At 37.3% G+C, this 22,161-nt stretch overlaps 4 protein-coding genes across 4 annotated transcripts; 2 read left to right on the top strand and 2 right to left on the bottom strand.

Moving 5' to 3' along the window:
• Positions 1–98: 98 nt before the first annotated feature.
• On the bottom strand, positions 99–10,547 carry LOC106156550 (sodium/potassium-transporting ATPase subunit beta-2). The gene is made up of 5 exons (XM_013531842.3): positions 10,276–10,547; positions 6,541–6,657; positions 2,845–3,023; positions 2,085–2,210; positions 99–1,543 (listed from the first exon to the last, which is right to left on the bottom strand). Exons 1-5 carry the CDS (start codon positions 10,496–10,498, stop codon positions 1,310–1,312), a joined length of 879 nt encoding a protein of 292 aa, XP_013387296.1. The 5' UTR covers positions 10,499–10,547; the 3' UTR covers positions 99–1,309.
• On the top strand, positions 3,205–6,346 carry LOC147762897 (uncharacterized). The gene has a single exon (XM_087008440.1). The coding sequence runs from the start codon at positions 4,691–4,693 to the stop codon at positions 5,624–5,626; it is 936 nt and encodes a 311-aa protein (XP_086864566.1). The 5' UTR covers positions 3,205–4,690; the 3' UTR covers positions 5,627–6,346.
• Positions 10,548–11,605: 1,058 nt separating the features above from the next.
• LOC106156532 (sodium/potassium-transporting ATPase subunit beta-2) lies at positions 11,606–17,178 on the top strand. Its single transcript, XM_013531811.2, has 6 exons — positions 11,606–11,782; positions 12,413–13,229; positions 13,619–13,738; positions 14,111–14,295; positions 14,645–14,773; positions 14,990–17,178. Exons 2-6 carry the CDS (start codon positions 13,016–13,018, stop codon positions 15,218–15,220), a joined length of 879 nt encoding a protein of 292 aa, XP_013387265.1. The 5' UTR covers positions 11,606–11,782; positions 12,413–13,015; the 3' UTR covers positions 15,221–17,178.
• A 792-nt stretch (positions 17,179–17,970) lies between these two features.
• Positions 17,971–22,082, bottom strand: LOC106156545 (large ribosomal subunit protein uL18). The gene is made up of 7 exons (XM_013531835.3): positions 21,918–22,082; positions 21,114–21,183; positions 20,577–20,692; positions 19,723–19,857; positions 19,196–19,398; positions 18,740–18,917; positions 17,971–18,276 (listed from the first exon to the last, which is right to left on the bottom strand). The coding sequence occupies exons 1-7, from the start codon at positions 21,918–21,920 to the stop codon at positions 18,088–18,090; spliced, it is 894 nt and encodes a 297-aa protein (XP_013387289.1). The 5' UTR covers positions 21,921–22,082; the 3' UTR covers positions 17,971–18,087.
• Between the last annotated feature and the right edge of the window lie 79 nt (positions 22,083–22,161).

Below are 22,161 nucleotides of genomic sequence, written 5' to 3'. Positions count from 1 at the left end.
TACTGTTGCAAACGGGTGCCCAGAAGTAGTGCACGACCTGTCGTGAAGATTTCATTATCTGTCTATAAAACAATTTCAGGAAGGTTTTCCTCTTTGCATAGAATCAGACTCATTTATTACCACAATTTGCAAGATTTTATTTTTGTAAAACTTAAAAAATAATTAATTTTCAATACAAATCACTTGCAGAGAAAACCCATGCAGTCAATTATTGCAGATTTGGATTATTTACTTCAGTTTCACCTAAAACTGGTTTTAATATTTAAAACTTAAAATTCAACCAACAAAGTATATAAAACTAACATTTACAATATGGACAGATATATAAACTAAAACAGTAACTAATTTAAATTTTTGTCATAAGGGGATCTTGATTTTTTACCAGTCTAGTTGTAATAGTACACCTAGCAGTCTTCAAACAGACTGGAACGCTAATACAGTCACTAAATCGAGTAAGCATCGTAAAGGAATTTTTATTCTTTATCTATCGTAGCCTTATTTAACAGCATTATCATAATAAAATGCATATACTTTCCTACAAGTTATGAAAAACACGAAATAGCACCTTGAATGAAAACTTGAATTTACCATTACGTACAAAAAGAATTTATGACACACTTGCTTTTTCCCAGTGCCATAAACAGACTGTTCGGCGTCGCTGAGAGAGTGACGAAGTTTGGTGTCACACATGTTGACCAAAGGCATCTTTACGGGCAGTGTACAACTAAATGCAGCGTCCGATTTCATTGCAGTGCATGCAAATTTAACCGGGTTCCACAAGGCAAATATGACATAGGTAAAATCGGTTTGTCAACAATTAGAAAAACTTCATTATGCTAAAATAGCAATTGCATAAATTGGACGTTTGCCATGCGAATGGTTGGTTGGTTATATCTAAAACGAAGATGGGAACGCTTTATCAAAAGTGACCCTATCACATATTTTTCACAATAACAAGATGCGCATTGCTATACAAGTCCCTGTCGCATTGGGGGCACAATCCCATTATCGACATATAACTTATTTATAAAAATACGTTTAATTACCCAAAATATACAATTTTGATATGAAGGGGTTTTTAATTTCTTCAAACATAACTTTCTCATTCACATATCATGGGCGGATTCATAAAAAAAAACTCCTGGCAACATACCACGCTACTAACCATTAAAAGTTTTACTACAACCTCCTTTTATAACTGAATACTTACTGAATGAGAAGTTGACTGCATATTTACGAGTTATTAAGGCTTTTTCAAAGCTCACCCGCGTGTAATATTTTTGTCAATAAATGCTTGATAAACAAATCTTTAATCAATTCTGATGCTGAAAGTCGTTTGGAAGCGCTTGTCCCCAGGGTTGATGTTTCGCGCTAAAGCTCTGCACGTGACCTTGAAAAGTACCCCAAGATTTGGTTTGTCAAATTTAACCATAACCAGTGGAGATCTGTAGTGTTTGGCCTCTTGAAACGGGAAATATTTGGTGGAGAATCCATGTGCTGGATAAAAACTAATAGGTCCGCCGTTTTCAATATCGGCAGGTTCCTGCAAAATTAAGGAAAGGGCTTTTATTCAATGAAAAATTCCTATGGCACACTTAGAGATACACCACCATGCACATGCAGCTGAGCCACGTAACTTCTCAACATTTTCCATAAAGTCGTTAGTCTTTCCTGAACGACAATTCTCGTAATACAGTTAAAACAGTTAAATGTAGAAAAAACAGCCCTGATAAAAACCTTGTTACCCCCCCCCCCCCCCCCCCCCCCCCATACTGGATAATAACACATTGAGGTTGTAATTTTTATGTCTATGATTTTATAATGGGAAAAAATGCCTAGCATACTGGTAGACAAATCGAAAGCATAGCTGTATACAAAATAAATTGTGAAATGTTTGATTGTGCGACGTACAACTTGTAAACCTGCTGAAACAAAAAACGTCATAAAAGCATGCTAACATAACGTCTGTAGGGTAGCGTGAAATGATTAATGTTTTAAGGACGGTATGCTATCACAATTTATTTTCCCACTTCTTTCACATTATACGCAACAAATCAACGCCGCTCAAGTTTGTGTAAACACACCTCAAATTCACATCGAACTCCAACAAAACTTTCCCAAGAGCCTATTGAATAATTGGTTTGGTATTGTCCTCTGGAAGGTTTCGGTACTGTATCCTCTGTATACCCATTAGGCGTCCATTCTTCCGGCTGAAACGAGTTAAAAGAGGCCATGTCACGTTTTGTGCAAACATTACTCGACAGCGATAAAAAATGTTTAATCAAAATAATTTCTTCACTGAGCAATTCTTTTCACAATGGCAAGGATACAAAAATCGAGGAAATGTAGAGGTTTAAGAAAATACTGAAATTACGACCTCCGTATCAATCCACAAGCACACTCTTCCCGTGATATAAATATCTTTTCAGAATCGTATTGTTGAGAAAAACGCATCGGAATGTGCTCATTGTGTATCTGGTTATGATTCCAGTCTCCGCGATATTGTTTAAATCTATCTGAGCTGAATTTTGATATAGTTGCTACAAATAAACAGTACGAAACAGAACTATGCGGGTAATGGAATATAATAATCATATACGCGTCGAAAATAGGGAGAGCTTAGTTGGAAAGGGCCTTTGTCGTGATCAGATAAAAATATTCGCAGATCTACATAATGTAAGCTTCTGAATTTCATTTGTTTGTGCTTGAGGAAAGTTTTCACGAATTATTAAATGTCATTTGGTAGGGGGGATCCAAGAAAAATGTCAAAAAGCGGAAAAAAGACAACCGCATTGCTTTTTCGTAGCAACGCTTTTTCGCATTCTAAACATGGTGCAAACGTACCCCATTCAGCATCAAAAGCACACAAGGTGAAGCTTCGTCAAAACCGTAGTCTTCTTGTCTCGTGCAGCTCCCCCCGAGGTTCCGTAATGGGAAATAACACACCCTTCCTGAGAGGGGGTCTGGAGGACCGCTGATACAGAGCTGCACGTTGTCACTGCTTTGGTTGACTGGGCTATAGCCTTGGCGTGAAATAAAATTATCATCACAAACACCGATTTTAAAAATAGGAATTTATTAATTTGAACAATATTGATGACCAAATTATCTCTAATCTTAGTATTGATGCAGATGAGAAGGAGTGGATATCCAAATCGGCTTAACAACGCAGTGTTATGGGATTTAAAATAAATAGGATTGTCAGAGAATTAAGCTCTCCTGGGTTGGGAGATCACAAAAAGGGGGAGAAGAAAAATCGGGGCCATGCGGCATGGCTGTTTCGGATGATTGTGGAGGAGTTTTAGGCGCTGTTGTCTTTCCTGGCAGTATTGTTCAATGACACCACTTTGCTTTAGGACCCTTTATGCACTTATTTGTTATCATAATGAAGTGGATTGTAATTCAGACCTAGGACCGGGACAGTTCAAGGACGTATCGGGGAAACACGATTACGCAAGGATAAAAGATTTACCTCTGAAATACCGAGAGTTACTAGTTCACAACATGCACCTGTGACAGTAGGTTTACATGAGATGTAGTACTGTATGAATATAGAATAAATAATTTTGGAAGCGTTTTAAGCGCTGTTGTTTTTCCTGACAATTTGGGGGCTCGTCCGGGAGCTGAATAAAGACAGCGGAACGATGCTGACTGTGGAACAACCGATATCAACATGTGCCGTGAGTTGCAGCCTTGATAACTATAATAACTGTGCGATGCTCAGTGTAGTGAAACGAACTGACTGGAACATATGCTATCATACCGTTAGCTACAGTTGTGTGCCATGTGATACTGGATGTGGACTGGTGTAATGAACGTTATAGCCCATGCAGCTGACAGTGTTTATTCAAGTTGATCAACTGACACTTAAATGTTATCAGTGACCGTAGAGTAGTGCATTATAAAAGTGTGTAATGTGTTGGTACTGCCTAACAGTGGTTAGCAGTAATACAGTTGTGCCCTATAGTGGTGTTGTGCATTACAAAAGTGTGTAATGTGTTGGTTCTGTCTAACAGTGGTTAGCAGTAATACAGTTGTGCCCTATAGTGGTGTTGTGCATTACAAAAGTGTGTAATGTGTTGGTACTGCCTAACAGTGGTTAGCAGTAATACAGTTGTGCCCTATAGTGGTGTTGTGCATTACAAAAGTGTGTAATGTGTTGGTACTGTCTAACAGTGGTTAGCAGTAATATAGTTGTGCCCTATAGTGGTGTTGTGCATTACAAAAGTGTGTAATGTGTTGGTACTGCCTAACAGTGGTTAGCAGTAATACAGTTGTGCCTTATAGTAGTGTTGTGCATTACAAAAGTGTGTAATGTGTTGGTACTGCCTAACAGTGGTTAGCAGTAATACAGTTGTACGTAATGGTAGTGTTCATATTACAAAGAGAAGTAATGTGTTGGTATGATTATTTAGTGTTACCTTTAGTTGTGTTTACTTTACAAGCAGTACGGTGTGTGGATATATTCAACAGTGTTAAATTACATGAGTGTAATTAAGTGAAGTGTAGTAACAGTACATGTAGGTGGTAGTGTGCTGTAGTGATACAGTGTGGTGACATAGGACTGATAGAGTGCTAAATATACTTAAGTGATTTAGTAAAGCACTGTTGTATGTAGAGTGGTGCGTAGCACTCTTTAGTTGAGTAGATATTCATTTTCCTAAAGACAGCTAGAAAAACATCCTACAGCATGGATACGAGTAAATACATCAGTGATGGTCAGAAGTTAGGGTATGAAGCTGAACAGTTGAGAGAGTATGTAGCAAAATGTGAACAACAGTACCTAGAGCGTGAAGAGAGAGCACGTGTACGTGAAGATGAAAGAAAGAAACAGGAATTGGAAGTGTTAAGATTAAACCATGAATTAGAAATGGAAAAGCAAGAACTTGACAGAAAGTTTCAGCGAGAAGAACAGCAGCGGGCGTTAGAGAAGGAGCATATGGAAATAGAAAAGATGAAGCTCCAGGTACAATTGGGCGAACAGAAGACCAAATTCAGTGCAAGTACCTCAAGTGAAACAAGTGTTAAGGCGCCACGCCCAAAGTTACCTGCATTCGATGAAAATAAAGATGACATGGATGCATTTTTAGATCGTTTTGAACGCTTTGCTTCTAGTCAGCAGTGGCCAAAAGAGAGTTGGTCAGTGAGTCTAAGCCCATTGTTAACTGGTAAAGGTCTGCAGGCGTATTCTAGTATGCCAGCCGAGGAAGCTAATAACTATGACAACTTGAAAGTAGCTTTGTTGAAGAGATATATGCTGACCGAAGAAGGGTTTCGTGTTAAGTTCAGAAGCTGTAAACCTGACAGTGGGGAAACGGTGTTTCAATTTGTTGCTAGGATGAAGAGATATTATCAAAGATGGAAAGAACTCTCAGGAGTTGAAGATACAGTAGAAAGCCTCAATGACCTCATCATACGAGAGCAATTCATGTCGACATGCTCCAATGAACTGTCAGTGTTCTTAAAAGAAAGGAAGCCAAGGACTGTTGATGAGATGACCAGGTTAGCAGAGCAATACCTTGAGACACACAGTGGGTCCCCAGTCAAGGGGAGGAATAATTTCAGAGTTGAAGCCATTAAGGGATCAGATAATGTGGGTGCAGATTACCTCAGTAGGTTGTGTTAAATATGATGTTTGTGCTAGATGTTATATAAAGTTTCACATTTGTAAGTGAAGAAGTGGTCGTTGTTTCAAGAGTTCCATTGTAGTTATTAAGTTTATTATAGAGTAAGAGTTCATGTTAAACTAAAGTAGTTAAGTAGTTAAGCTGTTTACTGTTATTGGTTAAGATTTTTTTTTTTAGTGTTACACAGTTAAGAGGTTGTCGTCAGACTAATTAATGTGTTGGTTGTGTAGATGAACATGTTGACGTTTTATATAGAGTTGTAAAAGGGTTATTACCGTGTTTGTAACCTTAACCATTTATTAATTGAAAAACAGTAAATGTTTTTCTTAGTAGGGGGTAGTTGTCAGAGAATTAAGCTCTCCTGGGTTGGGAGATCACAAAAAGGGGGAGAAGAAAAATCGGGGCCATGCGGCATGGCTGTTTCGGATGATTGTGGAGGAGTTTTAGGCGCTGTTGTCTTTCCTGGCAGTATTGTTCAATGACACCACTTTGCTTTAGGACCCTTTATGCACTTATTTGTTATCATAATGAATTGGATTGTAATTCAGACCTAGGACCGGGACAGTTCAAGGACGTATCGGGGAAACACGATTACGCAAGGATAAAAGATTTACCTCTGAAATACCGAGAGTTACTAGTTCACAACATGCACCTGTGACAGTAGGTTTACATGAGATGTAGTACTGTATGAATATAGAATAAATAATTTTGGAAGCGTTTTAAGCGCTGTTGTTTTTCCTGACAAGGATTTTTGACCTTTTCTACACAGTCAAGTTTCTTCTCTACATTTTAAGCTTCCCCCGATACTTGACTTTCTTCTCGCGGTCGCCGTATTTCATGATATAAGTGTTTTATAGAAAATACGATGAACTAACGAGCTCACTGCTCATATGCTGAACATGTTATAACTTACCTCGTAAAACCCCCTCTATTTGATCTGTATATCCAGAAAAGGAGGACGGTTTTCCATACCGAAAAAGGATTAAAGTCGACTCTGGATCTTCGACATATGCAGGGAAGTGAAGAAGACCTAGAAATTAGTCAATATTATATGTGAATCAATGTGAAATTTTATCTTGAAAAATGTATTTTATAAGAAACTATATTTTAAAAACACTGCCTGCACTAAGGGCCGACAAAAAAGACCTATTAATTTTTTTCTTACCATCAAAAATCAAACGATTTCTTCGTCTTTATACATGAAATACTTTTGAAAATCTGATGTCGTATTTTTTTTTTTGAAAGAATGCCTAGTTTTTCACAATGCTGAAAATTGTATAAAAAAAATGAAATATGACAAGTAAAAATAACAAGATTGTCATTAGCCCTAAATAGAAAAAGGAAATATCGAACTGCTTCATTTTTAGAAAAACACTTCTAACCACCCTCTTTTAATGTCCTTGACTGGTGGCTTTTTATGAGCTATTAAGAATCTCGGTTGAGAATGTGACTGCTGTTTTACCAGGGCATCACCACATACTTGACATTGTAGAAAACATTCTCACTAGCTGACCACATGTGATAGGAATGTCCTAGGCGGTATTAATACTTAACTCACAATAATAAAACATTATATAGCATGGGTGGAGGAGGAGCAAGCATTGGCTAGTTTTTTTTTAACCTTTACCTCTTCGTTGTGGTTAAGATCACCAATTTTCTTTTATTGCTGTTTATGGCAACCTCAAAAGTTAAGTGATATGAAAAATAATTGTAATAGTAGTTGTACCAATTAAAAACTCCCAAATTTTAAAGAGGTGCCCGAGTTAATTGACATTCATCGCCTATATTTATAAGAAGGTCAGAAACAGAGATACTTATTACCTCGTCTAACTTTTCTTATCAGAGATCGTATCAAACCCAATGGCAAATTAGGCCAGGGTATTTACATCGCTGCCATGATCATTGCCCTTGCCACCCTCTTCGATGAGCGTCTGATGCTGTATTTCTATTAAAAAGATGGAAAGAATTGAAACCGATTTCACAAGGCTCTGGCATTATGTCGACTGAGCTCAAGGTAAATTCACCTTCATGGATGTAATATGTAATTCAAACCATGAAACCCCTCGTTCCTTGTTCAAACTGAATCAGCTATCAAACAAAAAAATACTATAAGGTTACTTTGGGGCGGTTTTGTCGAGTGAATTCACAAGGAGTCGCCTGCAATATTCTTTTTTCTTTGCCTTTAATCAAGATATATAAAGAACTGAATTCGTCACGTAAACAGGGAGACATATACCTTGTACCGTTTGGCTTCTGTTTCCATTTTGAGTTATGTGTATTTTACATTACGTGTCAGGCACAAGACAAAATAAAGACATGCTCAAAGTTAATCACATCTGTTTATGTTATACGATCACGCACCTGTTTGCTTTTTGTTTCTTTTATATCCTTACCATCTCCCAATCAAGTGAACTGTATGAATGCTATGAAAACAAGTTGATGATAATTTAAAAATGACTGAATAATGGTCATCGCAACTGGGATATTTTTCACCTTAAATGAATTTAAACTAAAAATGGGGTAAAATACAGATGTGAAAAAAAAGGGGATGCGTTAGAAACATTACATATTGTTCCTTGTACTTCTAGCTACGTTTAATCTACCAGGCTTTTGATTAATTTATATCTTCACGATACACTCTAGCTCTTTCCAGATAACTATATGTGACTTCTTTCGTATTTTTTTCAAAATAAACTAAATGTCAAACTAAAATTTAAAGAGAGAGGTTACTGGTCGGATTATTTTGCCTTGTTGGTGAGTTTATCTTATAATGTAAACAGATAACACTTTATCTACACCGTTGTCGAAAATAGACGCTTTCGATCATTCTCAAGAGCGAATAAAACAGCAAGAACGCGTTGCAGTGGTGAAGGCATGTAAGAGTATCAACTTACGGGCGTTGTCAAGTTAGCGTTGCTGGTTTTAGATCGTAACTTGCTAGCATGGCAAGTGAAAACCACGGATACTGATAGTGTCTATGACCCTACCTTGCAAGTATCATATTGCAAACTATAAAGTAACAAGGACTTGAAATTTATTTTATTCAGTGCTATTTCTAAATCTTGGAAATCCATTAAAGGAATGTCTTGTTTTATGATAGGAGGAAATTAACATTAAGCATCACAGGTAAATATTCAGTGGTAAATAATGAAGATTTAGTGGCTGTCTTCAGATTTTAGGGACATCTCATAGCTATATGTGTCTCTCGAAGGCACCTCACCAGAATCCAAGACAATACAAAAGGACGTTTCGAGAAAGGTACTAGCGTGGAATCTTTCGGCTGTGGGTAATAATTCGTGTTTTAAACATACATATTGGAAAATGCACGTGCTAACAGTGGAAGCCGTGACCACTGGGTCAAATACAACGTGTGATATTCTGACTTAACGCCTAATGGAGTGTTAAGCACATTACTATTCATCAATTTTATAGACATTTAAACACCAATGTGTGCCATTTTATAAAACCGTTTTATTTCCTTTGTTGCTTGCGTCAGTGAACTACTTTGAAAATTCCGAGAGCAAGTTGTTTGTGGTCAAGATTGTTTTGATTCATTTCAGGCTGACCCCAACAACTATAGTATCCCGATCTGTATCCACTAAAACAAGTGATCACACCCTCTTTGATAACTTGATAAAAATGGAAGGTGGGAGAAAAAAAGAATATCTCAATACTAGTCGTAGTTTTTCAGATTTTCTTTTCGTTCTTTCAAATTATGAACTAAGACCAGTTAGTCAGCTAAGTATGTTTAGGCACAATGGAATGTACCTCCGAACATAATTTTAATTTGACGAAACTACCTGTATCACTAGTAGTACCTGTACTAAAGTCGTATTAAATTTTAGTGGGCCCCAAGCCCTTTTTATAACATACTTGTATTAAAACTCTGCTAATATGAATGTTCATTAGGTAAGTGACTAAATACATCTAATGATGGCTTCAACATTTTAACACCAGTAAAAAATCAATTTCATTTTTGAAATTTTCTGTTAATAGGCATCCGGAGTAAAAACACAATTAAATAGATAAAAAAAACCCACTTCCCAGTAAAAAAGCTCAGTTTGAAAAGAGAATTTTCGAAATTCAGAGTTTGATAAAAGGCACAACGGTGGCAACATGAATAACCCTGTGCTAAAAGATAGGCCTATCTACAGAAATGTTGTACTCGACAGGTGAATCAGACTTGGTTACTAAAAACTGAACCAATACAAATGGATATTTAATACTCGCGATAATACAAAATGATCAGGTGACAAGTTAACTTCCTGGTATACCTCACTGCTTGCACTAAGTGGGCCATTATCTGACTCAATGTCAACTTTTAAAGACCAATTTGTAAACCACCTTTTATGGCTGTCTTTTGTCTAAAATAATTTTCTTTTGAGTTTTTAACTTTTAATAGGGTAATGTCTATTAACATTCTACAACGACTTAATGTTTGGGTTTTTAGCTGCATCCAAATGTCATTAATATAGTACAAGGACCCACTAACAAGGACCCATCAAACTTATAACAACGTGATTAGTTTTGCGTACCTACGTAAACACAGATAAACCTAAGCTGATCACTAAAACATTCAAACTGTTCCGTCTTATCGAAACATACGATAGCACGCCATGCTATCTAGAGGGAACTCATTTAGGCCTACCTTGTTGTCGAAGTTGTCCGTGATATTTAAAGGCATTCCCTACGGTGTACCCAACCACAGCTGCTATGATCAATGTTACAACTATAATCCCCGCGATCAAACTGTATTTGTATCTCTTCCTCAGCTGCGAGGGCGAGTTCTTGGTCGGAGTTGGGAGATTTTCCGAACTCTGCGCCCCGGTTGACGGTAAACTACTCTTATCTGCTCCAAGGTTTTCCGCCATTTTTACGAATATCTAGGCCACACGTTAATAGGCTAGGGATTAAGTGTTTATTTATAGCGTACTACGTGGTTTACTGGGGCGTGCTGCGAGATCACGTGACTTTCAATGAATCACAGGTGTACAACAGCCTCTTAAGCAGGGCTCTAGGAACAATAATCAGCAGTTTACTGTATGTACTTTCTTGACCTAAGCAAAAGTGCTTAGTTTGGACTGCAGAACATTTAAGTTATTTACGTTAAGAACAGTGTAACGAAAAAGAAATTATCACTGACTTTTGCCAAACTATTTTATCAGAAAGTAAAGCTTTTTTACTATTACTCTATTTTCACACATAGATTTTAAAAAGCATTTAAAAGCGATGGTTTTATCATCTTCTTGTGACAAGGATAAATTTTTAGTGAGCCTATATTGTTTCCATATACAATTTGGTTTTATTGCAAAAATATATCCTGGCGAACGAAGTTTGAAAAGAACAATCTAACATATTTTAAATCATGAAAAGGGTTTGTTTTATACGCTGCATCCGGATAATTTGAAATATGCCACCATATCGGATTCCAAATGTATGTCTTTTATGTCCCTGTGGTTATAGTTTCTTTCGCATCAACTCTGCAACTCTTTGATTCGCAAAATTATTATTTTTCAACTCTTAAATGGTATAAATCTAAATATGAAACAAAATAGTCAGTCCACCAGCTTGGTTTATTAAACATAATCGCCAAAAAACGATTAAAATTCAAGTTTAGTACTAATTTATAAATAAAGATATGGAAAAATAACAAACACAGAAACAGTTTTAGAGGAATGTTTGGAATACAGCATATTAAGGTAAGGTGAAAAAAGATCCAGCATTGATATTAAGTAAGATGCTCCCTTCTTGTGAGGGATAGAGCAAATGAGTATCTGAACCGGGGATCGACACTAAGCAAACAGACAAAACGCCAAGTGCAATCACCATATCCTCAAATCACCCAGCATGCCGCGACTCAAAACTTACAGAGAAAGGCGCTGATTTATGAGTTCAACAAAACACGATGCTCCTTTTACACAGGTAACACCTTCATAAAGTTCTGGTTACTCCTCTATGGTAAAATGCACCTATCGCTGACTTTTTTCATATTCAAGAATGTTACGCCTGTTATGCGTTCTGGAAAAGCATACGCCCGTCAATGTAGGTCATATTGGCATTTTTGTTTTGCTAACCCTTCTCAAACAACCAAAAGGAGACATCGTAATTACCCAGCCGCACTGACAAGCTGCAAGAAAACAATTTTTTCAAGAAAGGTAAGTAAAGGATTATTTGACATGTCAAAGCAACGTGGTACGGGTATGGGGAGGGGATAAGATATATGTAGAGGAGAGATGAAAAGAAGATATGAGGCGGGTTAAATATCGCACTCCAGGCAATTGGATTTAGTCCCAATTCTTTTTCATAAATAGTGCTGACTACGCACTACGTTGAAATTTAAGTTGTCGTAAAGATATGAAGGATACGGGGTTATGATGATATAACAAAGTGTGCGTGCGTGCGTGACTGAGAAGTGAAAAAAATAGGGCAATACAGTAGAACTACATAATTTGATGTAACTTTAACTGTGAGCATTTGAAACGAAGTTCTACATCACATTTGCCTTCGTGATGGAAACAAAACTGCTGCCGACATATTATATTATATTATATTATATTATATTATATTATATTATATCACTCTTTTTTATTTTCACAACCAAATAAATAGACCAGAAAGAAAGAGAAAAAACGCTGAGTACTCAAGTGTCATTTTTAAACACTCAACCACTAATTACATTCAGAATAATGTACTAAAATGGCAGAGTTTCACTAGAGTTCCATCTAAGGTCAACGCTACATGTAATTCGCCGCCCCGCATCATAATTGATGTCTCTTTTTTCTCAGCCTCTTCCGACAGCTGCTCGACAGAAACAACGAAAAATAGACGCGGGACGACTGGGTCAACGGGGCATTGAAAAGATGATTAACTGGAAATAACTCTTCTGTAACGGCGTCGGGGAGTGGCGAACGCTTAGCGTCTGACTGCTTACGTTCCTTACACGAGCATTTCATATCGTGCAAAGGTTAGATGTAAAGGGCCATCAAGAGTACGTATTTTGGAAATTGAACATAAAATTTTTCCACTCCACATACAACTTATAGTCTGCATAGTGGTCGTGGTTGAAAGGGAATACGCGCAGATCGCATCGAGTATACGGCCTTCCAACCGACACCGATTCCAAAGAACGCACTGCACGTCATTTCACCTTGGTAACAGCACAAGTTTATAGGGAACTTGGCAAATTTTAGAGGAGCACCCACAATCCAGAACAGTGCATTAAACCAGATTGTCTTACAGTTTAATACTGTGAAGTTAAACAGGGTTAAAAACCGAGCACCTGTAACTCTCAGGGTGAAAAAGCAGACAGGTCACAGCTCTCTAAACGCTAGTTGTCACAAACGACTTAACGTGTTCTCAGAATATAGGACACCAATTTGTGAATAGCTATGTCATCTCAGCCAGACAGTGCGGAGCTGCAGCCTTTTCGAGACGACACTGACCGACCTCCAGAGACAAAGTCAGATGAAGATGACACCGCTGCTAGGAAGCGACAAAGGAGGGTGGTTATCTTCATTATTGTTGTTGCTGCTGTAGTGCTCGTTGTGATTGCTGTCATTGTAATAGGTGTCGTACTTGGATTGCTGTTAAACCAAGCTGAAGGTGAGGTAATAGGTAATATAGACTACACAACCCCCCTCTCTCTCTCTCTCTCCCTCTCTCGCTCTCTCTCTCTCTCTCTGTGTGTGTGTGTGTGTGTGTGTGTGTGTGTGTGTGTGTGTGTGAGAGAGAGAGAGAGAGAGAGAGAGAGAGAGAGAGAGAGAGAGAGAGGAAGTGCTTGCACGTGACAAAAAAAAGAGAACACTGCAGTTAGGTTTTCTTTTCGGCATAGTAATGCTTCATTGGGTATTCCCCTGCCTCCCTCTGACATCAAAATACTTGTAACATACTTTTGGAGTAATGAATTATAATATGAATTGTTTGAAGTAACGTACATGTAATGTGCGTATATATATTATAATGTTTCAATCCTGTAAATTTTCTTTTCACAGCCAGCTTGGAGCTTATTACCAGGGGAATAGAAGATGAGAAGTCAACACTCATTCGTTACGACCAAGAGCAAGAAAATACATTCAAAACTGCCACTGATCTTATCCAGGGCGTTCTTAAAGGTACTGCATCATACTGTGGAATTGTGCCAGAAACTAAGCAATATTCAATTTCATACCAATATTAAATGAGAAAAACAGTTATAATTGTGGCAAATTATTAGAATACGGGAATGAGTTTAGATAGACTGCCTTAATTCAAACTTAAATTAATTAAAGACATTTAGACAAACACATTTAGACATAAATGAACAATATCTTTCCATCTAAACAAACCACTTTAAATCGATCTTTGCATGTGTCATGTTTCATTTTTACTGAAATTGTATTTAGGAACATATTTGTGAAACTGGATGTATTAATTTCCGATCCTCCGTTTTTGTATCCTCCACATAGTCTTTATTGAAGGATCACGACTGTTACCCCACTTTACAGGTTATGATCTAGATGAGTTATCAGATAAAGCAAAGGCAAATCTCGTAGACTGTAATGATACTACCGGGGCGCAACCAGGCAAGAGTTGTATCTTCAGCATCGACAAACTGGGAGAGAAATGTACAGAAAACAGAAAATTTGGATATCCAGAGGGAGCACCATGTATTTTATTGCGTTTCTCTGCGGTAAGGGGCTAGGGTATTGCAGCTAAGTCCGGGCCAGGGTTAACTAGACCCACTCTTTCATGAGTTTTTTTTTACCCAAAAGCTAAAAGAAGTTATTTTGGCTAAGTAGATATTGTTTTGCCAATTTGCCGTTGACTAGTCAGGTTTTGGAAAACTGCTCAGAAACGAAGTCTGTATTTCATTTACCCTTTTATTCCTTAAATGTTACATATTGGACAAAAGGCCTTTAAAAAACAATCCTTTATCAGCCAGTATATGGGGTTGATTCTAAAATCTTCCTTGAGGGAGGTCTAAATTGTTAGGACTTTGTTACAGATACTTTGGAATTTTCACCGTTGATTTCTTTCAGCCTGTTCACTGGACGCCCGATCCATACGTTAAAACAGACATTGAATATGACAACATGGTCAGACAATTGAACCAATCTGGATTAGATCTTCCACTCCCAGGAGATATCCCAGTTACCTGTACTGGACAGGTGGGTAAAACTCTCTCTCTCTCTCTCTCTCTCTCTCTCACACACACACACACACACAAACACACAAGACAAGCACTCAAGTGCTTTTATTGTGTGTCCTTCATATGACAATCACCGTATTGGATGGAGGTATGGAGTAATTCATTGTGAAAAAAAAAAAAGAATAATCAAAATGTGACACTTCCTAGTTGCAATATGTAAATTTTGTTATTTTAGTACCCTGTTGACCAGGAATTGTTGACGTCCAGAGTGCAGTACTGGCCAAAGAGAGGATTTGAGGGTTACTACTTTCCTCGCACAACGGAAGAGGAATACATGGACCCACTTCTCATGGTGCAGTTCAAAAAACCAACCTTAGGGGTAGTTATCATGATAGAGTGCACTGCATGGGCAAAGAATATTTTTAAGGGGAAAAATAAAGTACAATTTGAGTTACTGGTAGACTGAAACGGTCACTAATTGGAAAGGATGGGATGAAAATTCAGCTGGATATTGATATCGGGACAGGACAGCTGACCGACTCACTGCCACACCACTGAGGTACAACACTGCTGGAACCTGGACTTATATGCTTTCTGACTGTTTTTTCTCGTCTGAATTTACCTGCTTGTGAAATAAAACATGGTAGTGATGTGACAGGAATGGAAGTCCTAGGAAAGGATGTCCGGGTCCCATATGATTTGAAATTGTACAGGTTAGGGTTAGTTGGAGTATTGGGGTTAGAATATGGAACGAATGTCACCTGTACAAAGTAATGGGAAGCGGACTACGGTTCCTGGCGGACTTCCATTCCTGTTACAGCGGCTTCAACAACAACAACAAGGCGGGCAGATGGATTGGGAGCCCTTGTTCAACTACCCCCAACCCACCACTCGTACCACTACTACTACTCATAACCAAAACAATATGGCAAAGCCAGCCCATTTTCCCCGAGACAAAAAGCAACACTAAAGGACTCACAGAATTATGTGTCATAAATTTCAGAATGTCCTTAATTGCAATCATTTATTTTAATTTCCGGGGCTGCGTGCGAGGCCAAATGTTCCGTTTTTTAATTCCATCATGCTTCGTGTACACGATGTTATTACCCTGTGAACACAGACTTACAGATATTCACAGACCTTTGGCTTTAAATTAAAAAGAATGGACATTGGGGGTTTTGGGGAACCGTTAAGATATGCATTCAGGTGTAATTGCCCATATCTTCTGGCATTCAGAAATCCCAATGCACCTAGGTCAGTCTATGATTTGTACATTTTAACAACGTCAACTTAAAAGTATAGTTGGCTATCAAAGACAAAAAGACAATTTTGCTTTCCCAAAGAATTAAGTTACCAAACAGAAAACTTCCCTTGTCAACGCGGAAGAAATGGAACCAGCCAACGCCCTAGCATTTCAGAAATGATTTTTGGTGCATCCTTGGCAAATTAACTTCCTCTCTCTTCCACCCTTTTTCTCTTTCAGCAAACCTGGACCTGGTAGTGAGCACCATACTTGTTTACAGTTAGTTAGAAAGTTTCAAGATAGTGTAGAATCAATTAAGACGGGATAGCTTGTATTTTATTCATGTTCTTGGTGAACTCAGTTTTTTTACGTTCCAAATGTTGTGTACGTGCTATAGTCGTTCAATGGATAATATGTGTCTAGCCTTTATAATATACAGTTTATGGTGTATGTTAACCAAATGACGCCGAAGCTGCTCTAAAATTCGTAGTTGAATACATTGTTAGTTGCTTTAATGTTGTAAGTGTTAGATAAGTTGTTTTCTTTAATCTTTAGCTAATTTTGATGAAAAAAATCTTTGGTGATGAGATATTCAAGCGTTTTTGCTTTTGATCAAAGTTTGGAAAAAATACAGGTAGGGGTTTTAAAGCACACATCATGGGAAATATACATATTCCATAGAATGGCATCACTCATAGAGCTTATCAGCTCATTCTCCCTCAATCCCTTCTTTACATTATGCCCCTACTGTTCGCGTAACAGTATATGCATCTCAGCAGATTTCTTTTAATCCCCACCTGTGAATAACTTGAGTATAATCAATTGGGTCGACTGCTAAAACTGCCAATTTTTGTTTTATTGGTAAGTAATAATTTTAAAGAACTTTTATGAATTTTAAATGTAGTATCACAGGTTTTAGTCTCTCATATCTCTTAGTAGGGTGCGTTTTATTCTTTAAAACGTGAGACGTTAATAAAATTATTATTATTTTTATTATTACCGTTAAAACTACAATTCTCAGTAGTTTATAAGCAAAGAGCTTGGCTAATTCTTTAATTTTTTTGGCAAACGATATTAGGTTTAGAAATTATGTCAATATAGACCTATTATGAAATTATAACCAAAAATGACCTATCACTGTTGTTTCACAGAAGCAGGTTTAATACACACGTGACATTTTCTTTGGTTGATACAGCACTTTTGTTTCGTAAAAACTCAAACCTCTATTAATTTTCTGTAGAAATTACACCACAACAGATTCTATGCTGGCGTAAGCCATCTCAACTGTCACAGTGCGATAAATCCGGATGTGCATTTGGGTTTTGTGGCAATCTTCTCTGTAATGGGCAAGTCGTTAACTTTTACAGACTTTCTATACAATTATTAATACAATGACACATTTAATCACTACTAGTGGTTTCGTATCAGGGGAAGCCAAAAGATGAGTCAACCTCGTCACTTCCACGGAGCTTTAATAAGCGTTACTTTTTAACATTACGCGTCACTTGTAGCCTTAAATCATTTGTCGTCAAAACGATAACAGGACGTTCAAGTCATAATTTTCTATCAAAAATTTGGGACATTGGTCCGATCCAACTTCTCTGGGAGAAATTTGTAACCGAACACCGGTGTCACGTACAGGCAACCCACGTGATAGCGTCCGATTCCAATCGATTTCTACGGGCAAGTGCGGGAATCTTGACCCATTAACGTCACATCAACTCTAACCAGTATGTGCTCAACGGAGAAGAGTCCTCGTTTCGTAACTGGGTTGTCAATGTTTGGGCAACAGCTTCATCAGAACAGAATTGCTCATTCACAGAAAAAAGAAAGGGACCGTGAAACGAAGCGACTTGCCAGCAGTTTCAGATTGCAATAAGCGAACATTAGAAAATGGATTTTTTCACCCAATTTGATGTACTTATCCTATGAATGTTTTGAGTGTTGTGTGAAAAAAAAACATTGACACGCCATTTCACTTCGTGTTGCCTTAGGCATTTAATAGGCACATACTTCAATATATATTTTTTTAAATTTTCATTATTACAAAGTATTGCCTTTGGCATTGCAGTCATTTTTTTTATTCAAATCTAATCATCTCCAGCTTCTTCCAGCTTTTTAAGGTACGATGCCTTCTTCTGTTTGACACGATCTCTGCGTTGTGCAAGAGACATTGAGCTACGGTTCCACCTCTTCTTCTTGATATCTTTTTCTGGGCCAGGTTTACGTTCTGGATCTTCACGAATTGCAGCGTGGGCTTTTTTGTAAACCTCCTCAATCTGAAAAATATAGTTACACATTATTACCTGCTGGAATTTTAAACATTTTCTGAAAAAAATCCCTCTTGATTTTAAAAAAGAAACAGTGATGGTAGCGTAATTCATCAAGCTTTTGGCTTTTTTATAGGACACTAGTATCAGTTATGCTCAGTAAGCAAGTTTTATTCATTGTGTCAGTATAACACTCCCATAAGAGGTGTCAAATTGGGATCATCATTTACAAGTGTCCCTAGAAAAAGCTTTTTCATGGGTGACTGTAATTTTTCAACTACTGATAAACTCATTTTACTGTATTAAAAAAATTAAAGATATCAATTTGGGTTGTTAAAAATTCAAATAAAAAATTTCCCTTAAAAATAGACCATCAGCAAAACAACATTAAACAATTTGCCATAAATAAAACTTAATTTAACTATCTACAAAAAAAGGGCAACTGAAGCCCCAGGGGAGTTGAGAAACTTACAGAATCAGCGGTGACTCCCTCCCTAATGTATTGAGAAAACTGTCTCTTGAAGGCGTCCTCGTCTTCCTCCTCCAGTTTCCTCATGTAGTCAGCCACATGCTGACCAAAGATATGAGCTCTGTGGACCTCAGCACTGAACTCCTTACTCTCTCCGTCATAGCCTGGGAAGCGCTTTTGACTAAAAGATAAAACCAAAGAACACTTGAGCAAGTATGAAATCTTTAAGACTAAAGATGAAGAAATGCATGCACCAGAAGAAAATTTCTCAACAGTGATTATGCTTGTCAAAACTTTTCCCAAAGCTACATTTGCATAAACTAAGAGGTCACTAACAACAAAACAATTTAACTCTGGTCTATGATCCAAGTCATCACATTAGCCCTTAAAATATAGAAAACCAATGATCACAGCCCTTATAACTGGACACAGTTTCCATATCATCTCACACCAACTGACCTGTGAGGGATGTCCAAGCCTCCATCCACGGCACCCTTCATGGCACCAAACACACGAGCACCAGTGGTGGTCCTGGCCAGACCTACGTCCAGGTAGGCCCTGAAGGCGCCAGCCTCCCCATCCACATCTTCCACCATGTACTCATCTCCAGTGACCTCATCCACTCCACTGTAGATACTATCCAGGTTCAGTTGTTTCAGCAACTAAAACAAAAGGAAACAGGGGGGTCTTATTTCATGAACACACAATGGGATTGAAAAATCTTACCACCGACTTTGGCCTGGCTAACTTTCTTCAAAGGATACACACTGCACATTTATAGGTGGGTACCATGCTGTAATCTTATTAACTTTGCTAAATTTGTGAATGCCACTAAAATGCCAGTCAATTTACTTTAAACTATTCCACTATGCCAAGTAGCCACTGCAAATTTTACTACAAGTTACCTGAGACTTGTGTACTAGTACCTAAAATCCTCTTTACAATTGTTCTCTCAAATTAACATAGATCAATAACTTCAGCCTTACCCTGCGAGCAAGCAGCAATCCTGTGCAATATGCAGCAGCATAGTTTGTCAACCCGACCTTGACGCCATAGCGGGGAAGCTCGTGGGCATAGGCAGCACAGATGACCACGTCTCCCTCGATTCTGGCGTACGCTATCTGCAAAGAGGAAAACCACAATTTTGGTCAAGCAGTTAAAGATGCATACAAAGTCAATTTTTTGTCACAAAAACCAACCAAATGCCAGCATATAGTTTCAAGTAGTATAACTAAGAGAATTACCAAAAAGCATGTTTAATTTTACCCGAAAATGATGTTTGATTGATTTTTCTGCTAGCATTCTATGTCAATGGGGCAGAAAAGTAGGTCAGGAAAGTAGGTTAAATTTCCGACCAAAAATTTTAAGAAAGCAGTCTAAAGCTCTTTTATGGCTGATTGAGTGATCTATTCAGTTTATCCCTTGGCATGTCAAATTTATTTGAGTCGTATAAGAAACTAGTAGAAGTGGTTTACATATGTTACTGGGAATCCACACTCCACCGATGCTCGGTTCGTATGTACCTTTAAACTCATTCCAATGGGAAAAATAATCTTCCAGATTGAATCGCAAAAAGTATAACTGCACTGGGTTACATTCTTTAGAATACAAATTTCTTCCTTTAACAATTATGTTTTAAAATTTAAGCATGTCACACTACAAAAACAGAAGATACTTTTCAAATGTATTTAAACTGATTCACACCCTAACCTTAAATGCATTACTCCAAAATTTATTTACTCAACATGATGTTAACAAAGGAAACGTGTCCTTTCTAGTGTGTGTATGCATGTGAATGCATGCACACATATGTGCACAAACACATTTCAAGTTTCCCTACCTGGCATGTGATATCCTTGTTAGTGAAGCGCACAATCATTCTGTACTTGGGAGTGTTGTACTTGTTCTTGTCTTGTACAACAAGTCTTTTACGGGCATAATAATCAGTTCTCCCCTCTATGAAAATGGAAACAAACACAGTGAAATATCCATGCATTTATGGGATTTTGATAACCTTTGTTATTTACAAGGCTAAATTTGAATCAATATTTTAGGCTTTTGAAAACCAAGTGGACCTAACTTTTCAATATTCACTTTCTGTAGCCAAAGGCAAAGTAATTTACAATCACGCACTTGCAAGAAATTAGCAAGTTTGCTTGGGTCCTGCCCAAAACTAATATTTTCTACCATATATCACTGATATTTTAGCAAATAACTTTTTTCCAGCCAGTTATTGCTTGTGAGCAAATTGTCTCGTTCCAATTGTTTCAGTCTACATCTTACTGTTGTTGTTGGCATTATTGAACTCAATTACTAAATTCAAAATGTACAGATAAAAATATGGCATATGGTATAATATAACAGTGTTTCAACTGACCTCTTCTTCTCTTGTATTTAACTTGAAATCGCTTGAAATAAGCTTTATTCTTCACTACTTTCACAAACCCCTGAAAAAGAGGGACAAAAAATTCCATGGATAACAGTGCTTTTACTTTTTATAACTGTGTGAAACAACTTGGGTAAAGACACGATTTCTGTTCTTCATGTGATGTAATTATAATACTAAAGGATATTATTGTATAAACAGTCTTGTAATGAGCAGATATCAAGAAACTATGCAGACAGGTGGCAGGATTTAATTTAACAAATTGACCATAAAATAAAGGTGTTTAGTGCAATAGACTAGGTTCTTGATAACAAGCTTGAGAAAGCTGCAGTGACTACATGAAACATGATATTTGACAATGAATTACTCGTTCAAAAATTGCATTGTTATTTATCCACAGTTTTTAATAAGTCAAGAATATATATATTCATCAATCACACCGTCGCCTTACAAATAGAAAATTTCGAAGCCATAATGCTAATATTTGATCAACCTCTGCTACTGAGAAAAGTATTTTCTGCTCAAATTAACATAAGGACATGAGGACCAAAAGCTCACGCTAGCTCTTCATGGTAAATCAATTCAAACATAACTCACATAAACACCACCGGTACGCCCAACTCATTTTCCACGCTGGTATATTCGGCCATGATTATACATTTTACAGACAGGTCATAATTTTGAATCAATTAATATCACGGGAAAACAAATTCATCCAAACTGAATTTTTATCTCAATCGATAGGACAAAGGTTATTTCTTTATTATTGACAAAAATATGTGGCATAAAGCTTACCATTTTGGTGCTATAAGCCTTCAAAGGCGATTAGCCCAGGTAGCTTCGGCTGGGGGCTGACGTTTCAGGTAAAAAGGAAGTTTCTATCACTCATGCGCAGATCATTGATATCGAGACACTTAGAATTTTGTAAATATTTTTACCAGTTAAGTACATATTTCCATTTAAAGTAGGTTAAATATTCTTAATTAATATTTTCTATTCTTTATATACACATTTTAGTGTGTGTGTGGGTCAGATAACA

Source organism: Lingula anatina, chromosome 3 (genome assembly GCF_051362555.1).
Source record: "Lingula anatina isolate TDL-2025a chromosome 3, LinAna3.0, whole genome shotgun sequence".
Classification (NCBI taxonomy): Eukaryota; Metazoa; Brachiopoda; class Lingulata; order Lingulida; family Lingulidae; genus Lingula; species Lingula anatina.
This window is presented reverse-complemented; position numbering and strand designations above follow the sequence as displayed.